Below are 24280 nucleotides of genomic sequence, written 5' to 3'. Positions count from 1 at the left end.
TTAAGACCACACCAAGACTTTTGGGACATGCTGCATAATAAATATAGCATTATTACTAATACAGTACAGGGATACATAAGTGAGGTGATAGATTGTGTGTCTGCTATTTGAGGACCATCCTAGATAAGTGTAGAGAGACTCATGACCACCTCCTGGCACCAGATGATGATTGTTTTTTTGGCCACAGCAATTCACAAAAAGATCTGTATAGTATAGTCTCGTGGCATTTCTTGATAATATACAAATCAATTTTGTGGATAAAAAATATTGAGGAAACATAGGCCCTGACCAACTCACAGACACCCTTATCCCAAGGCTGTCTCTAGTTAAAGGAAATGAAGCCATACACATAAATACAGGTGGCTAGCCCTGCACAGAATCATGTAGGCTGATTCTGTGCAGCCTAGAGCAGACAGTCTGTGAAATTTTACATTGAAACAGACAAAAAGACTTGAGCATTTTACCAATGTACCACTCTAACGTAAGCAGACCCAGACCACCTTTGAATATACCAATCAGAAGTAGGTCAGATACCTCTGGCTACACTTAATGGACTCATCAGTCATTTTAGCTATTTCCGTCTCCATGTCTCCACCATCCCTACCCATCCTCTGGAGGGAGGAGACTGTATCAGCCCCCAAACTGATGAACAGAACCTGTCAAACCAAAGATACTCAATCCTGCTTTAGAATGAAGTTAGAAATCGTGGAATAAGTTGATAGAGTGACCCTAAGATTGGGGAGGGAAAATATGATGAGGGTGAAGATTTGGGCTAGAAACTGAGAAAGAAGGGTTATCTGGAGCCCTGGGGTGAAAGAGAAGATGGTGCAAGGATCAGTGCTCAGTATCTTGGTGGCTCCTGGTCTAAGCAGTCTCAGTTTCTTTGACTGTAGCATTCTCTGTTCTGTAATGGTAATGATGTCTCTTGTATTTGTTTTGTTTTGTTTTTTCCATTGGCTTTGATCTGCCCTCGGCTGCATGATACCACTCCCGACCTCTACTATACCGCTTTTGTTGTAAGTAACTATACCCATCATAGATTCTATGGTCTTATCCATATCTTAGTCTTTAGTTAGAGACCAGTAAGGGTCATATAAATAGGAGGGACCTTACAATATGGGATTACAAAGGACCTCAGAATCAGACACTTGACACACTTACTAGCTGTGTGACCTTGGGCAAATCACTTAACCTCAATTGCCTTGCCTTCTCCCCTCAAAAAGAAAAAAGAAAGAAAGCAGAATTGTCAGAGTTGAAAAGGACCATGTAGCATAGGATGTCAGAATTTGAAGGGCCTTTAGAATATAGAATGCGAATGGGAAAGGACTGGAGTATGTAGAATGTCAGAGCTAGAAGGGACCTAGAACACAGAATGTCAGAGGTAGAAGGACCCAGAACAATGGGATGTCAGAGTTAGAACGCAGCTGCGAATATATATTAGAGAAGAAACAAAACTTGTCTCAGCCACTAGGCTGACACATGGGGACTATTTTTAGCCCTAGTCAGAGGCCAGACTGAGAGTAATTGTCCCTCTCCATCTCCCTCCTTCTCTTGTCCCTGTGGCCCTGATGCCATTTGCAGGAGGCTGGGGCTAGGAATGTTGAGAAGGCAATGCTTGAATAGCTTAAAACTATTTGAGGCCTTAATTCATCTTGTGTCAAGAAGATTTCCTCCAGCCTTTGATTGGACAGGTCACCCCCTCCCCTACAACCCTTCTGAGCTTCCTATCCTGTGGGCACCTCTACAGGTAAATCATCGGCAGCAACAAAAAGCAAAACCAGTGAAGATATCACCCAGTCCTCCAAGTATGCTCCGGCCTACTCCCCTGACCTCTACTATGGCTCAGAATCTGAGTTCTGGACCTACCACAGCTCCCCCAAAGGTAGGTGGCTCAGCCTGGAAGGAAGAGGAAAAGAGGTTGGCCATTGTCCATCTTACTCAAAGAGGACCAAAATGATATACAGTGTGTCCAACTGTGTTTCATCAGACCACTATGAGCTCAGAAGACTCTACCACAGGTGGGACACAAATGGTCCACATGAACATTTGGGGTGGAGACGTCTCTAAATTTGCACGTCTCACATTTCTTTTGAGTTACTGAAATTCTGCTTTGCTCATAGAGCACAGTGAATTCTTTGATGTAGGCACACCAAGCTAGGTGGTCCTGTGCCCTCATGGGAGGGGAAGGGGAGACCAGGGCCCCGGTCTGCCCACAGCAGGCTCCCCTACAGCCAAGAGACTAGGAACTGGTCCAGTCTGCTCTTAGACATCAGGGAAGCCTCAAGATCAGGAACCTTTCAACAAACTTTCCTTAGGCAATTTCTCTATACTGAACAAACATAAAAGTTGACTGAAACTTAGTCCCTATTCTTAAGGAGATGACAGCCTTAGAGAAGAGGTAAGATGTACACCAGTAGTACAAAGCAGAGAATGAGTACGAAGTGCTGTGAGAGAAAAGTCCCTTCCTCGGGGGGAATCAGATATTTCAATTTAATAACTATTAAGCAGATATAATGGGCTGGGGCCCATTTGGGCCCATTTTTTACCAGGAATGCAAAACTTTAAACAAACGAAAAACTCTGCCACAGTTCCTGCCCTCAAGCAGTTTATAATCTAAGGGAGACTGACTTGAACGTAAATAGGCATGATCCCAGGAGGAATGGGGATAAGAGCAAAAGAAAGATCTAGCAAAGGGCTACAAGAAATTTGAGGCGTAAGAATTCACTTTCAGCCTAGAGGGATGAGCGAAGTCTTCATGGAGACAGTGGCACCTCAGATAGGCCTTGGAAAAAGAGAAAATTTCAGAAGGTGCAGATGAAGAACTAGTGCATTGTACGTCGTCAACAAGCATTTATTAAGCGCTTAATATGTGCCAGGCACTGGGGATACAAAGAAAGACAAAACACCCATAGTGCCTGCCCTCAAGGAGCTCACAATCTAATAGAGAAGACAACATGAAAACAATTACACACAAACAAGATATAGACAGTATAAACTGGAGATAACTAATAGAGAAAAGGCACTCACAGTAAGTGAAATGAGAAAAGGCTTCTTGCAAAGATGACATTGTATCTGGGACCTGAGAGAAATAATGGAAGCAAAACATTCTAATATGCACAGTATACAAGAGAGGGCAAAGCAAGATCAGGGAACAGTCAGTTATCCTATATAGGGGAATAGTGGAAGCCTAGCTCAGCTACTCATTACCTGTGTGGCCTGAGAGGAATTACTGACCTTCTATGGGTCTCAGTAGCTGCATAAATAAAATGAAGAGAGTGGACCAAATAACTCTAATAAATCTGGAAATGTAAGTCAGAATAGGATTGTGAAAGGCCTTAGATTCCAACCTAAGGCTATTGGACTTCAGGCAATAGTAGGTAAGAAGCTGGGAACCACTGAAAGTTCTTCAGCAGGGGGATGACATTATTAGAGCCATGAATTAGTAAATTTATAGCGTGGGAGGGGACAGATTGAAGAAGGGAGAAATTGGAGGCAGGGAGACCGATTAGGAGGCTAAAAAACAGACTAGTCAAGGAGAGATGAAAACTTGGACTCATGACAGTGAAGAAGGAAAGGTCAGATGTAGAGAAAATAGACAAAAGCTAATCAAATAAATGAACATAGCAAAGCAAGATAGATGTTCAGGGCTTACGTACATTTGTAATTATACTTATATCTCACCCCATCTTCCACCAGATGGTAAACCCTATGAAGGCAGGGACTGTCTAATCTTAACTTTGTACCTTCCCTAGTGCCCAGCACAATGTTCTAAACACATGCTATACTTGATAAATGTTCATTGTATCTATATTTCTCCCCATTTCTTTGCTCTACTATTTTTCAGTTCAATCCCCAGAGACCCTCTAAGTCCTAGAGTGAGTGCTTAGGGAGGGACATTTCACTTCCTTTCAATCACCCTACCCATTTTAGCCTGATGAGAGGTGGCTATGGTTGGAGCTCTGTCCAGACTCTTCAGTCCCCATTGAGCTTATCACCAGCTCACCCAGGGCAAAGGGGAGAATATTAGTTCAACAGTAACACAGAGGCACCACAGTCAAGGCTCAAGAACCCATCCTTTCCACAGTTCTCCTAAAAGTATGTAGGGGAGCAGTCTAACAACAAGAAATATTCTTAAATGATTGCTGTGTTCAGGGAACTGGGCTAGATTCTAGGGGAGATATAGAGTTTAGATAATGCTTGATCCCTGCCTTTGGGGAGCTCACAGTCTAGGAGGGAAATAAAACAAAAATACAGATAACTATGATACAAAACATTGGAATTTTTTATTTCTTTTTATTCCTCCAGCAACTTTTGGTTAATATTAACCTCATCTCACCAAAACCTATCCCATGGGATGTGAAATCTTACTTACAGCCTTAAATATCCTCAGATAAAAAGCCAGAGGCAGATTCTCAACTGTCTCTGACTCCTTGGTGACATGTAAATCTTCCTCCTTGATCAGCCTATTTGTGAATCCTCTAAATGTAATTTAATCTATAACCTGACTTAGCTTACTTATAGAGTTTGACAAGTTTTGTTTTCTGAGGGGATATACGAAATTATGATTCTGTTTAACTAAGTTTGTTCATCTTTTATGACACTGAAGGAAGTATAGGATTATGGATCTGTCTTTTCTTTTTAACTTTTATGGCCTGAGAAAACTATACAAGATTGCAACATATAAATGAGTTGTTTCTCTGTCACTCTGATGCAATTTTTCCTCTAAAAAGCCTTGCCAGAATCCTTATAGTGGTTCATGTTTTCTCTGAGGCCTGAACCTATGCTTGAATACAATAATAAAACCTAGGTTTTTACCTCCATGTTTTCTGCATTGTAGCAAATATATATTCGGTCGTGGCTATCCACCATATGAACTCAAAGAGGAGTCAGTCAGTCAGTCAGTAAACAAGCATTCCTAAAGCTACTATGTGCCAGGCACTGTGATAAATACTAGAGATACAAAGAAAAACAAAAGTTAATCTTTGCCCTCATGGAGCTCACAATCTAACGGAGGCGACAACATGCCAACAACTATGTACAAACAAGACACAGACAGGATAAATTAAAGGCAATTAAAAGAAGGAAGGCCTTAGAATTAAGGGAGATCAGAAAAGGCTTTTCATAAAAGATAAAGTTTTATCTGAGACTTAAAGGAAGCCAGAGAAGCCAGGAGGCAGAGACGAGGGAAAGCATTTCAGGCGTGAGGGGCAGCCAGTAAAAAATGCCCATTTATATGTCACAATCTTGTACATTCTTCTTAGGCTGTAAAAGTGAAAGAGAAGATAGCTCCAGAGTCAGGAGACAGAGTATCTTGCTTGAGGAATGGCAAGGAAGCCAGTGTCACTAGATCACATAGTATACGGGGGCCAGCGCAAGGGTGGGGTAAGAAGACTGGAAAAGTCGGGGTGGGTGTCACAGGGGGAGCAGGTTATGAAGGGCTTTGAACATCAAACAGAAACCTAGAAAGCAAAGGGTATCAAGGAGAAGAGTGTGATTGACAGCCTCTGTGGCTGCAGAGAACTCAAGAGGGATGAAGATGAGAAAGAGCTGGTAGATCTAACAACTAATAGATCATTAGTCACTTTGGAGACAGCAGTTTCAGTTGAATGATGAGGCTGGAAGCCAGATTACAAGAAAGAAAAAAATGAGAGAAAAGAAAGGAAGCATCAATTGTAGATAGCTTCAAAAGGAATTTAGCCACAAAGGGGAAGAGATACGAGATGATAGTTGTCAGATGAACCAAGTGAAGGTTTTTTAAGGATAGAAGCCACCCTCCTCTATATGTTTATAGGCAGTTGTTTCAACAACCCAGCTAGCAGCTGTTGTGGGGGTGAAAGAACAACACAACCCCAACAACAAGAATGCTACCAGCACGCTGCAAAAGCACAGGTTCTTTTGATCTGCTTAACTAAAGAAAGCAAGGTTAAGAGGTTGGCAAGCTTACTTTAATTCAGCATACAAATATCATTCACTTAGTTCAGGGGGAAAAAGCCAGCACTCTGAACTTCAGAATAAAATACAAAGTACAAACATCGACAGACAGACCTTATCTGATTCAAATCCCAATACGTAGTTACCAGAGTTTGACAAAATCTCAGCATCTGGGTTACAAGCTGGAGGGCACCTAGCTACAGCTGCCCAGAGTCTCCACCTCAGCATCACCACAAGTGAGAGGCCTAAACAAATTACAAACATCGACAGACAGACCAAATACAGATTCATAGTTACCAACATCTAGGTTCAGCTGGGGAGCTCATAACAAGGGGTGGCCCAGAGTCACTTGCGCCACCACTGCTGTGGGAAAGAGCTCCAAAAAATAGAAAGCCAACCCCTGGTTTTATATCTTTTTCAGTGTCAGGGGTGAGTCACACATGCAACTCACCCACGTGACCTAAAATCGTCACAAAGAGGCGACTTAAACCCACGTGGTCTAAGAGCCTCTGATGTCCCAAACCTATCACTCAAACTCATGTGTAAAACTAGGCCCTCCCTGAGTTAGCCCCACCTTGGGCCCCACCTTAGTTACCAATCCACACCCACATAGGTTCTACATCTAACAGGGGTTTGGGACTGGGGCTTAGCACCTAGTAAGACTCAATGAAATACACTGAATTACTCAAAGGAAACAAAGGCCAAGTAAGTGCTGAGAGCCCATTTTGCTTACCAACACAGCAGTAGAAAAACAGCCAGTAGAAAGGGAGAGATTAAAGAAGAGTTCAAGAGAGGAGATGATTATGTGGGCAATCTGCTGGAGAAGAGGAAATGGAATGGAATCTACTTGTGCATGGAGAGAGGTTGGCCTTGGTGATGAGAAGGGCCTCCTCTTCATGAGATGTGCATTAGGGAAGTTGGACAAAATACTGAGTGAGGTGTAAGGCAGACGAAGTTTGTTGGAAGATTGGGGGCAGGTTGGGAAGGGAATAGGGAAGCAGAGACATAACTATGGCAGAATGACTTATACTTTGTACTAGCCAGCACTCTGGGGTGCTGAAATTTAGAGGGCTGACAGCGCTTACCTGCCTTCAACAGGTAGAAGCACCTAAGCTTGGCACCTAGAGAGTAAGAAAAAAGTTTAAATAGGAAATTATCTGATGATTTCCTCCCTCTTGTCCTGAATCTTAGGAGAGCTCTAGTTGTGTCTAGCTTTCTCTCTTGGCAATGACCTCCACATCCCAGGCTCTCTATCTCTCCAACACCTCAAGCATTTTGTGGTACTTAACCAGGGCCCAAGAAGAGTTCATTATAACACTGTAAGGTGGCATGTTAGTTGAACTTTAAAAGATAGAAATTTAGCAGGTAAAGAAAGGTAAGATAGTCATTCTGGTCATATGGAACAGCATGAACAAATACATGGAAGTAGGATGACACAGAGAGTTTGTGCAGCAGACAGTAGCCATCAGAAAACCAGTAACATTCAGACAGACCTTGACTAGAATCTTCTGCCTAATGAGCCACCTTTCCCTCCCTCCTCAAAGGGGAAGTTGCCTCTTGAAGCATTTCAGGTGATCCCTCTCAAACTTGACCCCATGTTGGCCCTTCTCAATGTGGAGATGGGAAAAGGTCTTAGTTGGGCAACCATTGATTAGATGAGCACTGGAAGGCTGAGTGTTTGTCCCCTGGTGGAGACACTCATGCAACTTATCCTGCCTCTATCCCCTGCCAGTGCCCCGAGCCCGGAGGTTCTCAGCAGGAGGAGAAGAGGATGATTTTGATCGTGGTCTACATAAGGTGAGCAGCACTTTGCCTTGTTGAGCTGTGAGCACACTGTAACACCATTGTGGGGAACTCCCATTGGTCCTGGATGGTCTGCAGTCCAGTGTTTTCCTTAAGGAGAGAATCTCAGGCCCTTCCATCAGTTGAGACCAGTCTAACCAACATGCTTTTGTACCCTTGGTTCTATATTTCTTACTCTTTGCTGGTATCCCCTCATCAGCCATGAAGCAGCATGATGTGGTAGAAACAGTACCAGAATTAGAATCAGAGCACTGATGTTTGGATTCTTGGTCTCCTACTTACTACCTATGTGACCTTAAGCAAATCACTTCCTAAGCTTCCTCATATTTAGACCACAGGGTCATAAGCTTCAAACACTCACTAAGATGGACAGGTCTCTTAGACAAACTTAGACCCTCTGAACTGCTGTGGCTCCTGCCTCCCTTGGCTCTCCAATTTGGGGGTTGTGGGGAGCTTGGGAGCTTGGCTGATCATCAGGTAGGAGGGGAAGACTCAAGGGCGTGAGAGACTCACTGAGAAGGCCCCAGCTCCCCATGACCCACCAAGGGCTTCTACCACCTGGACAACACTTCTATAAAGAAGCTCTGGATTCAAAAAACCCAAACCTGTACAAGAGATTCTGTATTCCAGGTGTTTTTGTCTCTCTGAGAGCAGAAAGAGGCAGCCTTGGAGTTTCAATTGGGAAGTAAAGCTGATTGATTCAGTCACATAGGAGAAAACCTTCTTTCTTTCTCTGCTTATTTTCCCCTTTTATAACCCTGAATGTTTGCTGTAATAAGTTCCACCATATAACATTCACACAATACCACTGGCTAAAATAAAGCCTATTTTTCATCATCTTTGTGTCAGGTCAGTCCAAAATCTTGGATCTTAAGCTCACAATCTTCATTCACAGCTAAATCATTAGGCTTCAGGTTTCTGTGTATCATATAAGCTGGATGAATTTCCTTTAGGCTCCTGAGAATCTGATATATAAGACCTGTATGTGGTCATTAGTGAGCTTTTCACATTTGAAAATGTTGTTGAGGTCCATCCCTGTAAGGCGGATAATATGAAGTGTTATTGTCACTATTTTATGGAGGAGAAAAGTGAGGCTTCAAGATGGAAAATTATTTGCCCTAGATCTCACAACCAGGTGAAAAATAAGAACTATAAAACCTTGGGCATTTTACTCAAAATCCAACATTTCTCACTGTTCGTTGATTAATGTTAATAAGAAGAACTTGCATTCTACTGTGTCCTAAGTCCTTTATTCACAGGACCTTTGTGAGGTAGACTGGCTAAGGATTCTGGCCTGGGGTTCATTCCCTCCTTCCTGCGCATAACTCTGCAGGGACCAGGTTTCAGTAACTTGGAATGACTACCCGAGCAGGGCCTTAGTCTTTCTAGATTTGAAACATTCTTCCAAGAAAGGGGCCGATGGGAGTGGAGGTAGGACAGGGGACATATTGTAGTTAGTTGCAGTAATTCATTTGTCTTTATTTTGAAATGCAACCTGAAGATTTGTGCAAAATAAAATGTAAATTCTAGTTTGGGCCTTTGGTTCAGGAGTATGAGTTTCAGACCACATTTCTTGGATCTCCTAATGGAAGAGATAGCTAGCAGTAGTTCCCAAGTAGGAAGTGGCATCCATGCATCATGCCAATGTAAAATATGTGCCCTCTTATCCCTTCTTCCCTCCCACTTTCTTCCTCTTCTCGTTCCTCTTCCTTCTCTCCCTGTCTTCTCTCTCCCTACTTCTTTCATCTCCTTCTCTCCCTCTTTTCAACATTCCCCTCTCTGTCTTTCTGTCTCCTTCTGTCTTTGTCTTTCTGTCTCTGTCTGTCTGTCTCTCTCTCTCTCTCTCTGTCTCTCTCTCCCCCCCACTCCCTACTCTCTCTCTCTCTCCCCTCCTCATTCCCTACTCTCATCTCTTCTCTCCCTTCTCTCTTTCCCTTCTGTTTCTTTTCTACCTTTCTCCTACCCACCTCTCTACTATCCTCCTCCCTCTTCCTTTCTCTCCCCTTGCTCCCTCCCAGATCCAAAGTGGGATTGGACGGCTGATTCTGAAGGAGGAGATGAAGGCTCGCTCCAGCTCCTATGCAGATCCCTGGACCCCTCCCCGGAGCTCTACCAGCAGCAGAGAAGCCTTGCACACTGCTGGCTATGAGACTTCCCTCAATGGCTGTAAGGGCAAGAGGGGTGGGGGTTGAGGGGTTCCTGCTTTCTTAACCCCTCAGAGTCGGATGTCCCAAGGCCCACTCAGAAGTTAGGAGAGACTTAGGATCTAGGAAAAGCAATACAGTAGCACACTGAACCTTGGCTCTTGAGCTAGCAAATTACCTCTAAGAGTCTAGTATTATGCCTGCCACTTTCTTCTATCCTGGGAGCTGGTCCAAGATTCCAGTGTATCTTAGTGAAGAATATCATTCCCTCTTTCTGTACATAGATACAAGGTTCATCCTCAGTCTGTCCAAAATTCCTTTAGTGATCTTGGAAGCCTCTGGCTTTGAGTGATCCTCTCCAATTTCTCCGTCCTAATCATGTGCTCCTCACATTTGTTTTGCATACCCTCACTTAATCCTTGCATCTCAGTTCAGGAAGTCATCCCCAGGGTTGTAGAGTCAGGAGACCTGAGTTTGGCTCCCTACCTATATGATAACCATGGTCAAGTTGCATAATAATAATAATAACACTTTAAAGTTTGCGAAGTTCTCTATGTATGGTATCTCACAACAACCCTGTGAAGCAGATGTCATTATTATCCCTGTTTACAGATGACAAAACTGAGGCTGAGGAAGGCTAAATGACTTGGCCACCACATAGCTGGTAAAGATCTGAGGCAGGATTTGAACTCAGGTCTTCCTGACTCCAAGTCTAGCATTCTATCCACTTAAGTAGCACCTAGCTGTACAAGTGTCTTGGTTTCCTCACTTATAAAATGAAGGCATTAGAACAGATAGCCTTTAAAACCACCCAACTCTAAGAGGAGACAGTGTGGCTTGGTGGAAAGACTGCTGGATGTGGAGTCCAAGTACCTGGGTTTGAATCCCATTTCTACCACTTACCGCCTGTGTGACTTTGGGCAAGTCACTTAACCTCCCTGGGTCTCAGTTTCCCTTTGTGTAAAATGAAGAGGTTATACTAGATGACTCCCAAGGTTCTTTGTAGCTCTAATTCTAAAATCTATGATCCTGTGATTCCCTGAGTGAGTATTATGTCATTGACCTAGATCATACAGAATTATAGATAAGCCTATTTTCAGGGCCTTTTCCAGTTTGTCAGAGTTTGTGTTTTTCTGGCACAACCTTTGAGAATCCAAAGCATCCCCAAGCTACAATAAGGCATTCAAAGAAGACTTTAGTGGAGTACTAGCAGCTCAGCAATGATCTCTGTGTCTGTCAACTGAAGATCAGAGTAGCTATCTTTGGTGAGGCCCATCACCGGGGGGCTGACCACAAGGCAACGGATATTTTTGGCCATGGTGACTAATGATGATAGTCTGCTGTGGAATGAAGGGCTTTGGAACTACATTAGTGAAAGAAAGATTTACACTGATGAAATCTTAGAGCTTTGAGATATGATGAAACTTTGCATGGACTTCTTTCCACACAATTTGCCATTTGATTCTTAGAGACACATCAGAGAGAGCTGTGAAGACCACCACTAAAAAGAATCTTGTGGGCCAGGTTGTAGGGGGACAGCTTGGTAATTTTTCTCCATCCCATGTGTCAAACTGAGCCCTTATTTTTCGCACTGGGGAGGACGAGTAAACATTGAGAGACTGCTGGGAGGGCAAAGACAGCCCTAGCAAAATGGGCAAAAACCCTTCAGCCTCAATGGAAGCAGCAAAAAGAGTAAATGGGAGAGGCAGAAGGTTCAAAAAGCAAGAGAAGTGGGGTTTTTGAAGCAGGATGAAAGTAACCTAGGGATAAAGTCTTGCAGTAGAAAGCACACTGGGCTAAGGGTCAAACAACCTGGATTGGATTTCAACCTCTGCCATTAAATCCACATTTGACCTTGAATAAGTCCTTTTCCTGCTTTGGGTCTCAGTTTCCTCCATGATAATATTAAGAGATTAGACTAACTAAGCGCTAAAATCTCTCCAAATGCTGGCATTCTGTGTTCTAAATTCTTAGGACTCCTGCTCAGACATGTTGTGTTTTGAGGTCCCTCGCACTTCTAATATTCCAAATTCTAAGGGCCCTTCTCTGGGCTCCGACATCCTATACCAAGGGCAGGGAACCTGTGGCCTCGAGGCCACATGTGACTTTCTAGGCTCTCAAATGCAGCCCTTTGACTGAGTCCGAGTTTCACAGAACAAATCCTTTTATTAAGGGAATTTGTTCTGTGAAGTTTAGATTCAGCCAAAGGGCTACACTTGAGGACCTAGAGGGCCACATGTGGTCTCAAGGTCACAGGTTCCCCACCCCTGCCCTATGCTCTAGGGTCCCTTTTAGCTTTGGCACTCAGTGTTCTAAGATCTGTTTTATCTCTGACATTCTATATTTTAAGGTACATTCCAATATCAACATTCTATGTTCTGAGTTAAGTCTTTTCCCACTCTGAGAATCTGTGTCCCAATATTGTGTGGTTCTGAAAGTAGACACAAAAGTGACTCAACTTAAGAGCAGATGTTACTATTTCTGTCGTCTGATCACTAGTTGGGAACTCGGCACTAGATACTGGCCTGTGAATCCACTTTGCATTGGCCAGTTGTACATATAGGTGAAGTATCTGGAAATTGGTCTTTGGGAATATGGGAGCCACATAGGATATAACCCCACAGGGAAACCACACAGTATAACTACAAGGGCTAAGTATACGAATGGGATAGGTCTTGTCCTGCAGGCCACCTTGTGTTGATCTGATCTTTCTCTGATTGCAGCTCCTCGGTCCCATTACCTGGCTGACAGTGGTATGTAGAGTTCCTGCCCTTTGGTCTACCAGAAGACCTTCCCACCCCAACCTAGTGTTAATTAACCCCCTTTGGCCAGAAGATTGGCCTATTGGGGTGAGTCAATTAGAACTGGGTCCTGCCAACAGTTGAGTCCCTTATCATAATTTCCCTGGGCCTTAAAAATACACCATTCACTGTTACCCTTTGTTCTCTTTCACAGCTAATAGGTGGAGGTGGGGAAGGGGGAGCCTGTTCCCAAAGCAGGAAGATAAATGAGGTGGGGCAAGTGTGCCAACTTATATGTGGAGGTAGAGGTGTGTGGTCTTTAGCCTGGGCCTTAGACCCCCTTAAAGCAGAGAAGCTCATGAATCTTGGAGTCTACTACTCTCCTTGTTCCTGCCAAGGTGGGTAGAAGCAAGTTCTGGATTTAGAGTCAAAGGACCTGGGTTTGAATCCCAACTCTGTTCTTTATAGATATATTTGGATGGCCTCAAAGCAAGCCACTCGACCTCCCTGGGCCTCATTTTCCTCATTTGTAAAATAAGGAGAATTTTTTAGATAATCTCTAATGTAAAATAATCTCTTGCTTCCAGTTCTAAATCCTATGACCCTATTTAGAGGTCCCAGGTTCAAACCCCAACTCTGCCTCTAAATGGCTTTATGAAATTGAGCCCCCATCTCCTCATCTGTAAATGGAGGTTGAGGGGAGGAAGTTGTAGAAATGTTTGCTAACGTCCCCTTCACCTCTAGATGCCCTGAACATGAAGGAAGAGCCTAATTTTTGAGGCCTTTTCTTACCTTGTTTATAGTTCTACACTAGATGACTCCCAAGGTTCTTTGTAGCTCTAATTCTAAAATCTATGATCCTGTGATTCCCTGAGTGAGTATTATGTCATTGACCTAGATCATACAGAATTATAGATAAGCCTATTTTCAGGGCCTTTTCCAGTTTGTCAGAGTTTGTGTTTTTCTGGCACAACCTTTGAGAACCCAAAGTATCCCCAAGATTTTCAATAGAGTGAATCACCTCACTGCCTTCCCTAGATGGGGGGCAAGGCTTTTGGGGGTGAATATACAAGTAATGGTCCTGATGTTTTCTTTCCAGATCCCCTCATCTCTAAGTCAGCCTCGCTTCCTGCCTACAGGAGAAATGGGCTTCACAGGGTAAGGAGGCTAGATGGTCACATCTGTCCCAGGGGCTGATATTCCTCTCAAATATGATTTATTGATTCGGGTTTTTTTTTAATAAAATATTGACAAAGCTACAGGGATTTAGTGGGTGGGGAAGGCTTACCTGAGAGATTTTTTTTTCTGGCTTGGTGTTACAGTTAAGACCACTTGAATCCCAGAGGGGGAAAAAAGATAAAATGAGAGAGATAATATAGATAACAATTGAGTGAATAGTATGACATGGCAGATATAAAAATTGGTGGCAGCTTAGGTTGCATGGATACATACTGTCCAGAGCAAGGGATGTGAGAGTCCTGCTGTCTTCTGCCCTGGTTAGACCATCTGGTGCACTGTGTCCAGGTCTGAGTAACACAAGCTAGAGCACATACACAAAACAACAAGGATGGTAAGGGAACTAAAGTCCTCGCATGAAGCCATCTCCTCTGGTGGGAAGATTGAGCTATATGCGATGAGTCTGTTGGAACTGGGGACTGTCAGCAGATGAGTCCCCCATCATGATTTCCCCGGGCCTTAACAAGGCGCTATTCATGCCATATGAGGACTGGTCACAGGAACTAGGGATATTTATCCGGGGGAAGAAAAGACATGGGGAAGGAATATAACAGCTGTCTTTAAATGTCTGAAACTCTGTTATATGGAAAATGGATTAGACGTGTTCTGCTTAGCCCCAGGGAGCAAAATTGGGAACAACAGGTGGAAATTACAGAGCCAGATATGAGTTTGATGTCAGCAAAGACTCCCTGGCGAGCTGTCCCAAAGTGAAACGAGCTCCCTCAGGAGGCAGTGGACATCCTGCCCCTGAGGTCTTCAGGGGGGAACTAGAAGGCCATCCCTTGTCAGAGATGTTGTAGAGACAGAATTCCACCTCGGGTCCAGTTTGGATTGAGTGACCTCTAAGGACACTGGGAGACTGTGATTGGTAAAGCATGGCTGTGCAGAGAAACCTCCCAAAATTGTGTGTGTGTGTGTGTGTGTGTGTGCATGCATGCATGCGTGCTCACTCGTGCTCCATATACAATGAGGAAGGCATGGGAGACTACAGGAAGAGACTGGTGATTGATCACAGGAAGCCAACCTTGTGGTTTCTCTTCTCCGCAGACACCCAGTGCAGACCTCTTTCACTATGACAGCATGAATGCCGTCAACTGGGGGATGCGAGGTGAGCAGAGCTGAATTCTGATAGGGATGATCCCCTCATCACTGGTTCATTGAGCTCCATCACTGCTTCCATGGAGTCTAGTACCTCCCTAGTAGAAACTCAGCCTCCATCACTGCTGATAATCTGAGAGATGGCCTTTGGTCTACCACTGTCTCATCCAATCATCCAGCTCCTGTTTTCTTATAATTCAATTTAACTTTGTTCTACAAACATGTATTAAGCTCCCACTAAATCCCAGGTCCTGGGAATACAAAGACAAAAATGGACCAGATCCTACCCTCAAGGAGCTTATCTGCTACTTTGGGGATACACTTTGTACACAAAAAAGTAAATACAAAGTATATAGAGGAGCTAGGTGGCCTAGTGGATAGACTTCTTCACTTCAAGTTGGGAAGATCTGAGATTAAAAATTGCCTCAGACATTTACTAGTGTTAAATACTGACTCTGTCACTTTACTTGCTCTGTGACCTTGGGCAAGTCCCTTGATATTGTTGGGTCTCAATTTTATCCTCTATAAAATGGAAGCTTTAGTACTGTGTGACCTTGGACAAGTCATTTAACATCTTAGTTTCCATATATATATATAAAATAAGGGGATTGGGACTATCTCTGCAACCTTAGGCAAGTCACTGAAAATCTTTGGGCTCTGGAGATTGAACTTGGTGATCTCTAAGGGCCCTTCCGGGTTCAGATTACTTTGATCCTATGATCCTTGGTGTTCTCTCTAGTTCTGAATCATCTGAGTCTCATTTGCCCTCATCTTGTCAACCCTCCCACCCTGGTCCAAGACCCGTCCAACCTCAGTCCTGCCCCTCACCAGCAGCTCCTCCCCTTTGAACAATTTCTAGACAACCCACAAGCATGATCCTGACTACTGCCTGGAGGTGAATGTGGCACGGTGCATTCCCATTTGGCAGACACCTGTCAACCTCTCCTACATAGAGAAACACCAGGTCCATATGTGTTCCCTTCCTTCTGAAGCCAGGAGCCCAGTAGGACTGAGATAGCTGCCAAGAGTACTATCCAGTCCCTTCCTCAGGCTCCCACGAGGTGTGTCAGAGTAGAAAGATGTTCCTCACACCGAGGGTTGCCTCCCAAATGCCTCTCAGCAGTGGGGAATGGAGGGTGAAGGGCAGAGAGGGGAAAGTCTTTAAAAAAAAGCAGATACAGCCTTCCCAGTGCAAAACATGCCCAACGTGGGGAGGAATGAGGCATCAAGGTGAGAATGAGTTGGGTAACATACACTGATCTGTTTGTTTTTCTCTTTTCTCTCTGCAGAGTACAAGGTAAGAACCATCCCATGTTGCCAGGGCTATCTTCTACCCAAAGAACAGCTATACTGGCAATTCATCACAGTGATGTGAATACTGAATTCCTAGGGGCCTTCCAAAGATGGTCTTCCTTTTCACCACTATCCTCTACCCTCAGAACTCACCATGTGTTCCCTGAATCCTGCCTTTGGAAATTAAGTGGAAAAGACAACATGGTGTGGTTTCATAGCCTGACCTTGTCACTCATAAGCTTTGTGACCATTGGCAAGTGACCACCTCTCTGAGGGCCTCGGTTCCCACTTTAAAAAAATAAATATTCATTTATTTTTAGTTTACAACATTCAGTTCCACAAGCTTTTGAGTTTTAAATTTTCTCCCCCTCCCTCCCTGCCCCCTCTCCAAGATGGCATGCACTCTGATATAGGCTCTACATATACATTCACATTAAACATATTTTCACATTAGTCATGTTGTAAAGAAGAATTATAGCCAATGGAATGAACCATGAGAAAGGAGATACAAAATAAATCAAAAAAGAGAGAGAGCAAATACTCTGCTTCTATCTGCATTCAGACTCTATAATTCTTTCTCTGGATGTGGATAGCATTTTCCAACATGAGCCTTTCAGAGTTGTCTTAGAAGGTGGCATTGCTGAGAAGAGCCAAGTCTATCAAAGTTAGTCATCACACAGTGTGGCTGTTAGTATGTACAATGTTCTCCTGGTTCTGCTCATTTCATTCAGCATCAGTTCATATAAGCCTTTCCAGGTTTTTCCAAAGTCTGCCTGCTCATCATTTCTTATAGCACAATAGTATTCTATTACATTCATATACCACAACTTATTCAGCTATTCCCCAAGTGATGGACATGCCCTCAATTTCCGGTTCTTGACCACCACAAAAAGAGCTGCTATAAATATTTTTGTACACATATGGGTCCTTCCCCCATTTTTATTATCTCTTTGGGATATAGCCCTAGAAGTGATATTGCTGTGTCAAAGGGTAGACACATTTTTATAGCCTTTTGGTCACAGTTCCAAATTGCTCTCCAGTTCACAGTGGATCAGTTCACAACTCCACCAATAATGCATTAGTGTTCCAATTTTCCTGCATCTTCTCCAGCATTTATAATTTTTCTGTTTTGTCATGTTAGCTAATCTGATAGGTGTGATGTGGTACCTAAGAGTTGTTTTGATTTGCATTCTCCAACCAATAGTGAGAGCATTTTTTCACATGATTATAATTGGCTTTAATGTCTTCATCTGAAAACTGCCTGTTCATATCCTTTCACCATTTATTAATTGGGGAATCGGTAGGTGTTCTGATTCTGATACTTTGGGACTCCCTAGGGGACCACAGAATATTAGTGCATAGGATCATTGACTTAGAGTTAGAAGGAACCTCATTCAGTCCCCTTCTCTTGTTTACAGATGAGGAAACTGAGGCACAGAGAGATTAAAGTAATTTACCCAAGGTTATACAAATAATAAACACTAGGGATGGAATTTGAACTCAGTTCCTCTGACTCCAGGGTCAGCCCTCTGAACTTAGAATTCAGAGACTTTCAGATCCATGAGCAGCCTAGTTCTAAGACCAGTACGAGGCTCATAGGACTACAGAATCACAGCAGTTCCCCCAAGGTTCCTAAGCCATCCTTGTTCCATCTGTATGAGTTGGCCTCTGAACTTCTGCAGAGAGGTAAGTCCCTGAGCTCAGAACTTGGTTGGAGGCGTGTACTACCTGCTTAGCCAGCCGCAGAAGCTGGGGATTCCTTTCCCAGCTTATACCTCCTCCCTTACAACAGATTTCATTTAATCCTCCATGATAAGCTATCTCTCTCCTTGCTTGCTCCTCAGATCTATCCATATGAATTGCTTCTGGTGACCACCAGGGGGAGAAACCGGCTACCCAAAGATGTGGACAGGACACGTTTAGAAGTGAGTGCAGAGTTGATTCAATCCCAACTCCAAGTCCACAAGTCATCTATTAATTCTAATAACCATTCTGTGTTGGAGATAGTACAAGATTTCAAGGAGTTTGTAGTATAGTGGAAAGGATACTGCAATAGGAAGCTGGAGACATGGGTTTCAAGGTCCAACTCTGCTCCTCAGTACCCTTTGCCCTCAATTTGCACCTTTATAATTTGGAGATAATAATGCTTGTACTGCCTACATCATGGGGCTATTATAAGGAAAGTGTTTTATAAACCTGAAAGGGTGTTACAAATTTTAGCCTTGGCTAGTCTCCTCATAACAATCTTGCTCTCTGTGTAGTGTATTAACATGCCCATTTTACATATCAAATGAGATAATGTTAGAAAGCATGCCATAGAAGTGAACAGTTTTCATCTGCATATATTCAGATCATTCCAATATACCTTTATTAAGTGTCTACTGTATACCATGGTCAGCACTAGGGCTACAAAAGATCTAACAGTCTAAAAAGGGAAAAAATAATACCTTAATAATTACAAAACTGCTGAAGAAGAAGGGGTGGATTGGAGGGAGCTGGAGGAGGAGGGTTTCAAGCTGTGAGGTGAAGGAATATAATGGTGGGCAGATGGAAGTGAGGCTGCTCAGTACAATGAAGGGCAGCTTTGGTGAAGGTTATAATGAGAGGGTAAAGACTACTGAACTTAGAGACAGAAACCTGAGTTCAAATCCTAACTCTACCACTTCCTAAACTTGTAATGATGAGTAAGTTACTTCCCTTCCCTGGCTCCCTGTTTCCTTATCTATAAAAGGCAGAAGTTGAAAACAGATGATCTCTCAGGTCTTTACCAGCAGTGATAATGAATATTCTATGATCCCTTACAATTTTATGTCTTACAAGTCTATTTCTAAGGGTCCCTCTAGATATTATGTTCTATGTCCTAAGGTCCTTAGCATTGCTAACATTTTGTATTCTATATTCTGTGAGCCCTTCTGGCTCTTCCATCTTATATCTTATGTCCTAAAGGCATTTACAGAACTGACATCCTATGTTATAAGCTCCCTTCCAGGACTGACATTCTATGTTCTATTTTGGTTTTAAGATTCTGTGTCCTGTGGTCTCCTCTGTTATTTATGTTCTATTTTCTAAGATCCCTTCCAACTCTAACATTCTATGTACTATGATCTGAGGGCCTTTCCAGCTCTGATATTCTATGATCCTTTGATTCTGTTATAAGGAGACCACCAGGCACTGCCAGGCAGACAGAGGCCAGCTAAAATGGAAACCTTCCAAGATCATAGGATTTGGAGCTGGAAAGGACGTCAGACATCATTTAGTGCAACCCCTTCATTTCATCCAACCCTCTGATTTTACAAATGAAAAAACAAAAGGCCATACAGATAAAGGTCATAGAGATAGTAAATAACAACTGGGATTTGAATTCAGGTCTTCTGACATCAAATGCAATGCTCTTTCCAGGGAGTCCCTGGTTCCCCATCCAGCCCCCAAGCTGCCATCCCCCACTCATGCTGTTTTCCCTGTCTCTGTCACCTATTTCCAGCGTCACCTGTCCCAAGAAGAGTTCTACCAGATCTTTGGCATGACCATCACTGAATTTGACCGACTGGCCCTCTGGAAGAGGAACGAACTGAAGAAACAAGCTCGGCTTTTCTGAGATCACGAATCTATAAATAGACATTTATATAAAGATATATGTATAAATCTCTATATTGAAGCTCAGTATAACCCACTCTCATACAGAAGGAGATGCTGCCTGCAGGGATATTTGCTTTTCTGGACTGTCGGGCAATTTCTAAGTTATTCAAAAGTTTTTAACTTCTTCATTTCCTCTTTTCTAAGTGCACTGAGATCCGGGGAGGGATTTTCATGGAGCTCTTGCCCTTTCACTAGGGTCTTTTTATACAGAAACATCTAGTTTGTGGTAACTTGGGCTCCCCCAACCCCCACCAGAGTCCCAATCCTCTCTACCAAGAGAGGCTATGGGATTCTCTCCTCTGTTTGATGCCCTGTTTCTTTCCCAAGCTTCCATCGTGTACCTCACATGGTGAAGTGGAAAGAGCACTGGATTTCTAGTCAGAGGTCCTGGGTTCAGATCCTGGCTCTGCTGCTTACTACGTGTGTCACCTTGGGTAAACCATTTAACTCTTCTGGGCCTCAGTTTTCTCTTCCACAAAATAAGGGGGCTGGACTAGATTATATCTAAGGTGCCTTCTAGCTGTGGTTCAGACCCCTGATTGGATACTCCCACGGAGTGATCCACAGGGCTCTCCAGCATCATTGATCCCCTCTGGGAGCTGACTGAATAGAGATAAGACTTTTTCACTGTTAAGTTTGTAATTAGGAAATTTTGGAAGGAAAGGGGAGGTGACCTAAGTAGACTTTATGGAATGAGTCCCCCATCACTAGAAATCTTCTAGTGGAATGAACGAGTAGAGGGGATTCCTGCTCAGGTACAGGTTGAACCAAATATACTATGGAGTCCCTCTCAGCTCTGATACTCTATTATTCTCTAAGGAAGAACTTCCTAAGGACTAGAGCTGTCCAACAATAGAATGAATTGCCTCATGAGTTAGTGAGTTCCCCATCAGTGGAGGTATTCAAGCAGAGACTGGATGAACACCTTCCAGAAAGAGTGGAGACAGGATTTCTGCCCTGAGTAAGGGTTAAGGGGAACTAGATGAATTCTAAGCTCCCTTCCAGATTTAAGATTCTAGGATTCTCTTCCTGTGGTCTGATACTTTTATTCTATCCCTTTGCACATCAGTGAATAGTGATGCCCTAGAAGGAATGACTTCACCTTGTTTCCCTCCAGATTTATTTCCTCAATCATGATCTTCCCTTTGCCCAGAAACCACAGTAAGGAGCACTTAACCTTTCTCTCTTGCTCCAGACTGCCTGACCCTTTCCCCTCTGCAGGGTAGACCAATCCCCTAAACTCCTATAAATTCTGAACTCTATATTCAATGTGCCTCGTGTCTCAAACACACAACAGGGATGGTGTTCTCATCATTCCCTTTCTTGATTTTAAGAAAGTCTGTGTCATTCCAAGGAAGATTTATAGCCTGACACCTGCTCCTCTTGAGTAAGCACTATCCTTTCTTGGGCCCTTTGGCTCCGTTCCTCAAATCTGGGTGCGGTTCACCAGGATGGCCCTGGAGAAGCAGCTGCTGAGTGGAATATAATTGCTTATATTCCTGGGACTGCCCCTGCTTCTGCTTTCTCCCTTAACTGGCCCCTCTGCCCTTTGGAGCAGATGCCTCTCACTCTCATACCTGCCTTCTTTCTTGAGAGAGTGATGGTCTGAGGAGCCAGAGATATATCACAGCTTATATTCCCAGAAGCCCCTTGCCTTTGCTTTCTCCCTTAACTGCCCTGCAATGGTGGATGACTCCTCCAAGGAGACACAGAGCATAAACTAAGTCCATAGGTCACATAGGACTGACAAAAGATGAACCTAAGCCTTCTATGCAGTTCCTGTTGGTGGAATGATGTTCTTCTGTTTGATAAGAGTTTGTCAGGGCCTGTGTTAACTGGGGAAGAGACTGTCACCTGCAGAGTCTTGTGAAGGGAAACCTAAAGATTGATATTCGATGCTATCATTTGAAATTCTAACCTGTATTACATCCTCACTTCCTGTTAGGACCTTCTTGGCTTGCATCGTCCAGGCCAGAAGCCACTTTGGGAGCTGAGATCTCATCATTGATCTCTGATAATTTAGAAAGATCTAAAAAATTTTTGGTTATTGTTGTTGGCTTTTTCCCTCTCCATAAAACACATACTTTCAACTAAGCCCTATGCCCTCCTGTATTTTTTTTTCTGGTCTGGGTGGAGTTAGATTCAACAGGGAGAATACAGAACAGACTTCTCATAGCCAAAGAACCTAGGCCTCCACTGGGCAATCTCTTCCCATTTATGCTCCTTGGGGCACAGTGGATAGTTCCATAGGAGGCAGTATTGGCTGGTTGTGGGCTTCCCAATTATATGAACCAATGGGATATTCTCCAACCTTCTACCCACTAGTTCTTGCTTTTAAACTTGTCATAATATACTTATGACATGGCTGCCACCTTCATCCCAACACAGAGCCTGGCATGTTGAAAAAATAAACCCACAATTGGGAATCAAGAGATCTGGAACCTTTCGCCACATAGCACATTCTGTGTGACCTTGAACAAGTGGCTTTCCCATCTCTGAGCCCATTTCTCAAGTGTACAATGAAAAGGATTGAATTTTATGTTCTCTACTTTTTCTTCCATTTCTGATATTCTGTGTTGTCTGGCCCCTTCCAGCTCTGATGATCTATGAAATGTATACAGGTATGGAGGCAATGATAATGGAGATTTTTATGGCACTTTAGAGTTTGCAAAGCACTTTATATACATTAATCTCTTTTGAGCAACTTTTCTGAAGTAGGTGATATGGGCATTATTAACCCTATTTTATAGAGAAAGAAACTATGGCTCAGGTAGGTTGAGTGATTTGCTAGGCCAGAGGCAGGATTTGAACCCAAGTCCTTCTGACTGGATATTAATGTAGAACGTTCTCTATCAAATCATGCTGCCTGTCTACTCTAGCCAAGTTCACTTATAATTTCTTGAAATAGTTGCTCAAATATGCAAAGGTTCAACATCCTTAAGGGAATTCAGGACAATTTGGAGGGAAAATGGTTGATCCACTGCTCCCCCCAATCTACCACGTTCCAAAGAGGAATCTGAAAAGGGAGGAAAGCAGGAGGTACGTCCATGCAAAATGGGATCGGTCTTCCAGTTTGGCAATCTACCTGAAAGGGGTCAGCCAACTCATTTTTGAAGGCATCTGTCTTGTTTTCCTTCCATCTTCCATGTAGGTAGTCATCTGAATGTTAGAATGATGTAATCAAAAGAGAACTAGGACTTAAAGCTGGAGGACCTGGGTTTGAATCTTGGCTCTGGCACTTACTGGCTCATCTCTAAGAAACGAATAATAATGCTGTCATGGGAGAGGGGAGGGTTATATGTCTCTGGATTCCCATTGAGGAACTTTCATTTCCTCCACCCGAATTTTGGGGGAAAAGAGGGTATTGTGGCAATTAGTTTTATGAAGGTCATCCATTGGACCATAGGATTCAGAGCTAGAAGCACAACCCTTTTGTTTATACAGATGAGGAAACTGAGTCTCAGAGATATTTAAGTGACCCGCTCAAGGTTGCATAGGTAATAACTAGCGATCAGGGGTTCCAAGTACTAATGCAGTGTGCTTGCCTAGCCATGGTGTAGCGTCAGTTACTCCCTTTTTACCATAAGATGATCATCCTGTTTTTGTAAGTTGAGTTGCTGGCAGAATTTAAGGGACTTTGGGAAACAAGAGTCAATAGCAGGAAAGTGATGAGTCAGCAGTTGTAAATGGTTGATAAATAGTTCAAACTAGGGAGGAAAAAGGGAAATGGAAAGCAGGTACTTTTCCAGAGGAACAGATTCAATTGAGCAAATCTTCACTGAGCCCCTACTATGTGTGAAGTTCTATGCTCAGTGTTAGGGAAACAGATATGAAACCTGGCACAAGGGACAGTATAAGTGCCTACTACTATGTGTCAAACAGTGGTACTCAGGACAAAAATAAATCAGTCTCTGCTCTCGAGAAGTTTACATTCAAAAATAAAGTACAAAATATGTATAATAAATTTGGTTGGAGGAAAGTATCAGAAAAATCCTTATTGAAAGCCTAGGTAACGGGAAAGATGATTGTCACAAATTGAAGCATTAGAAAGAATAGGAAGATTGAGCAGGGCAGGAGGCCAGGGTTAGAGATAGTAAACTTCATCTGGGACCTAAGAAGTCATCAAGGTGGAGATTCCAGCAGACAGTTGGTCATGCCACACTGGAATTCAGGAGAGAAATGGGGGCTATTTATGTAGATCTGGGAGATATCTGCATAGAGATGATAATTAAACTCATGGGATCTGATGAGTTGATGTAATCACCAGAAAACCATGCAGAGAGAAAAGAAAAGAAGGCCAAGGATAGAACCCTGAAGTAAACCTATGCATGGCAGATGGAACATAGATGATGATTCTCCAAAGGAGACACAGAGAGTGGTCAGACAAGTGGGAAAGGA

The 24280-nt window shown here is 43.2% G+C and overlaps 1 protein-coding gene across 2 annotated transcripts in view; it reads left to right on the top strand.

Annotated features, from left to right (window-relative positions):
• The window catches only part of ABLIM3 (actin binding LIM protein family member 3), a 173943-nt gene extending 151967 nt beyond the window's left edge, over window positions 1-21976 (top strand). For both annotated transcript variants that reach the window (XM_036748987.1, XM_036748986.1), the window contains 9 exons: window positions 1763-1882; window positions 7664-7728; window positions 9753-9900; window positions 12602-12631; window positions 13719-13777; window positions 14903-14963; window positions 16243-16250; window positions 18091-18171; window positions 19728-21976. In XM_036748987.1, the coding sequence (XP_036604882.1) occupies window positions 1763-1882; window positions 7664-7728; window positions 9753-9900; window positions 12602-12631; window positions 13719-13777; window positions 14903-14963; window positions 16243-16250; window positions 18091-18171; window positions 19728-19841 (686 nt within the window). In that variant the 3' untranslated portion in view covers window positions 19842-21976. The remainder of the gene's footprint in view (window positions 1-1762; window positions 1883-7663; window positions 7729-9752; window positions 9901-12601; window positions 12632-13718; window positions 13778-14902; window positions 14964-16242; window positions 16251-18090; window positions 18172-19727) is intronic.
• Window positions 21977-24280: the final 2304 nt, after the last annotated feature.

The sequence above is a fragment of the Trichosurus vulpecula genome, chromosome 3 (assembly GCF_011100635.1).
Source record: "Trichosurus vulpecula isolate mTriVul1 chromosome 3, mTriVul1.pri, whole genome shotgun sequence".
Lineage (NCBI taxonomy): Eukaryota > Metazoa > Chordata > Mammalia > Diprotodontia > Phalangeridae > Trichosurus > Trichosurus vulpecula.
The sequence above is the reverse complement of the archived record's forward strand: the minus strand, read 5'-3'. Positions and strand labels throughout refer to the sequence as shown.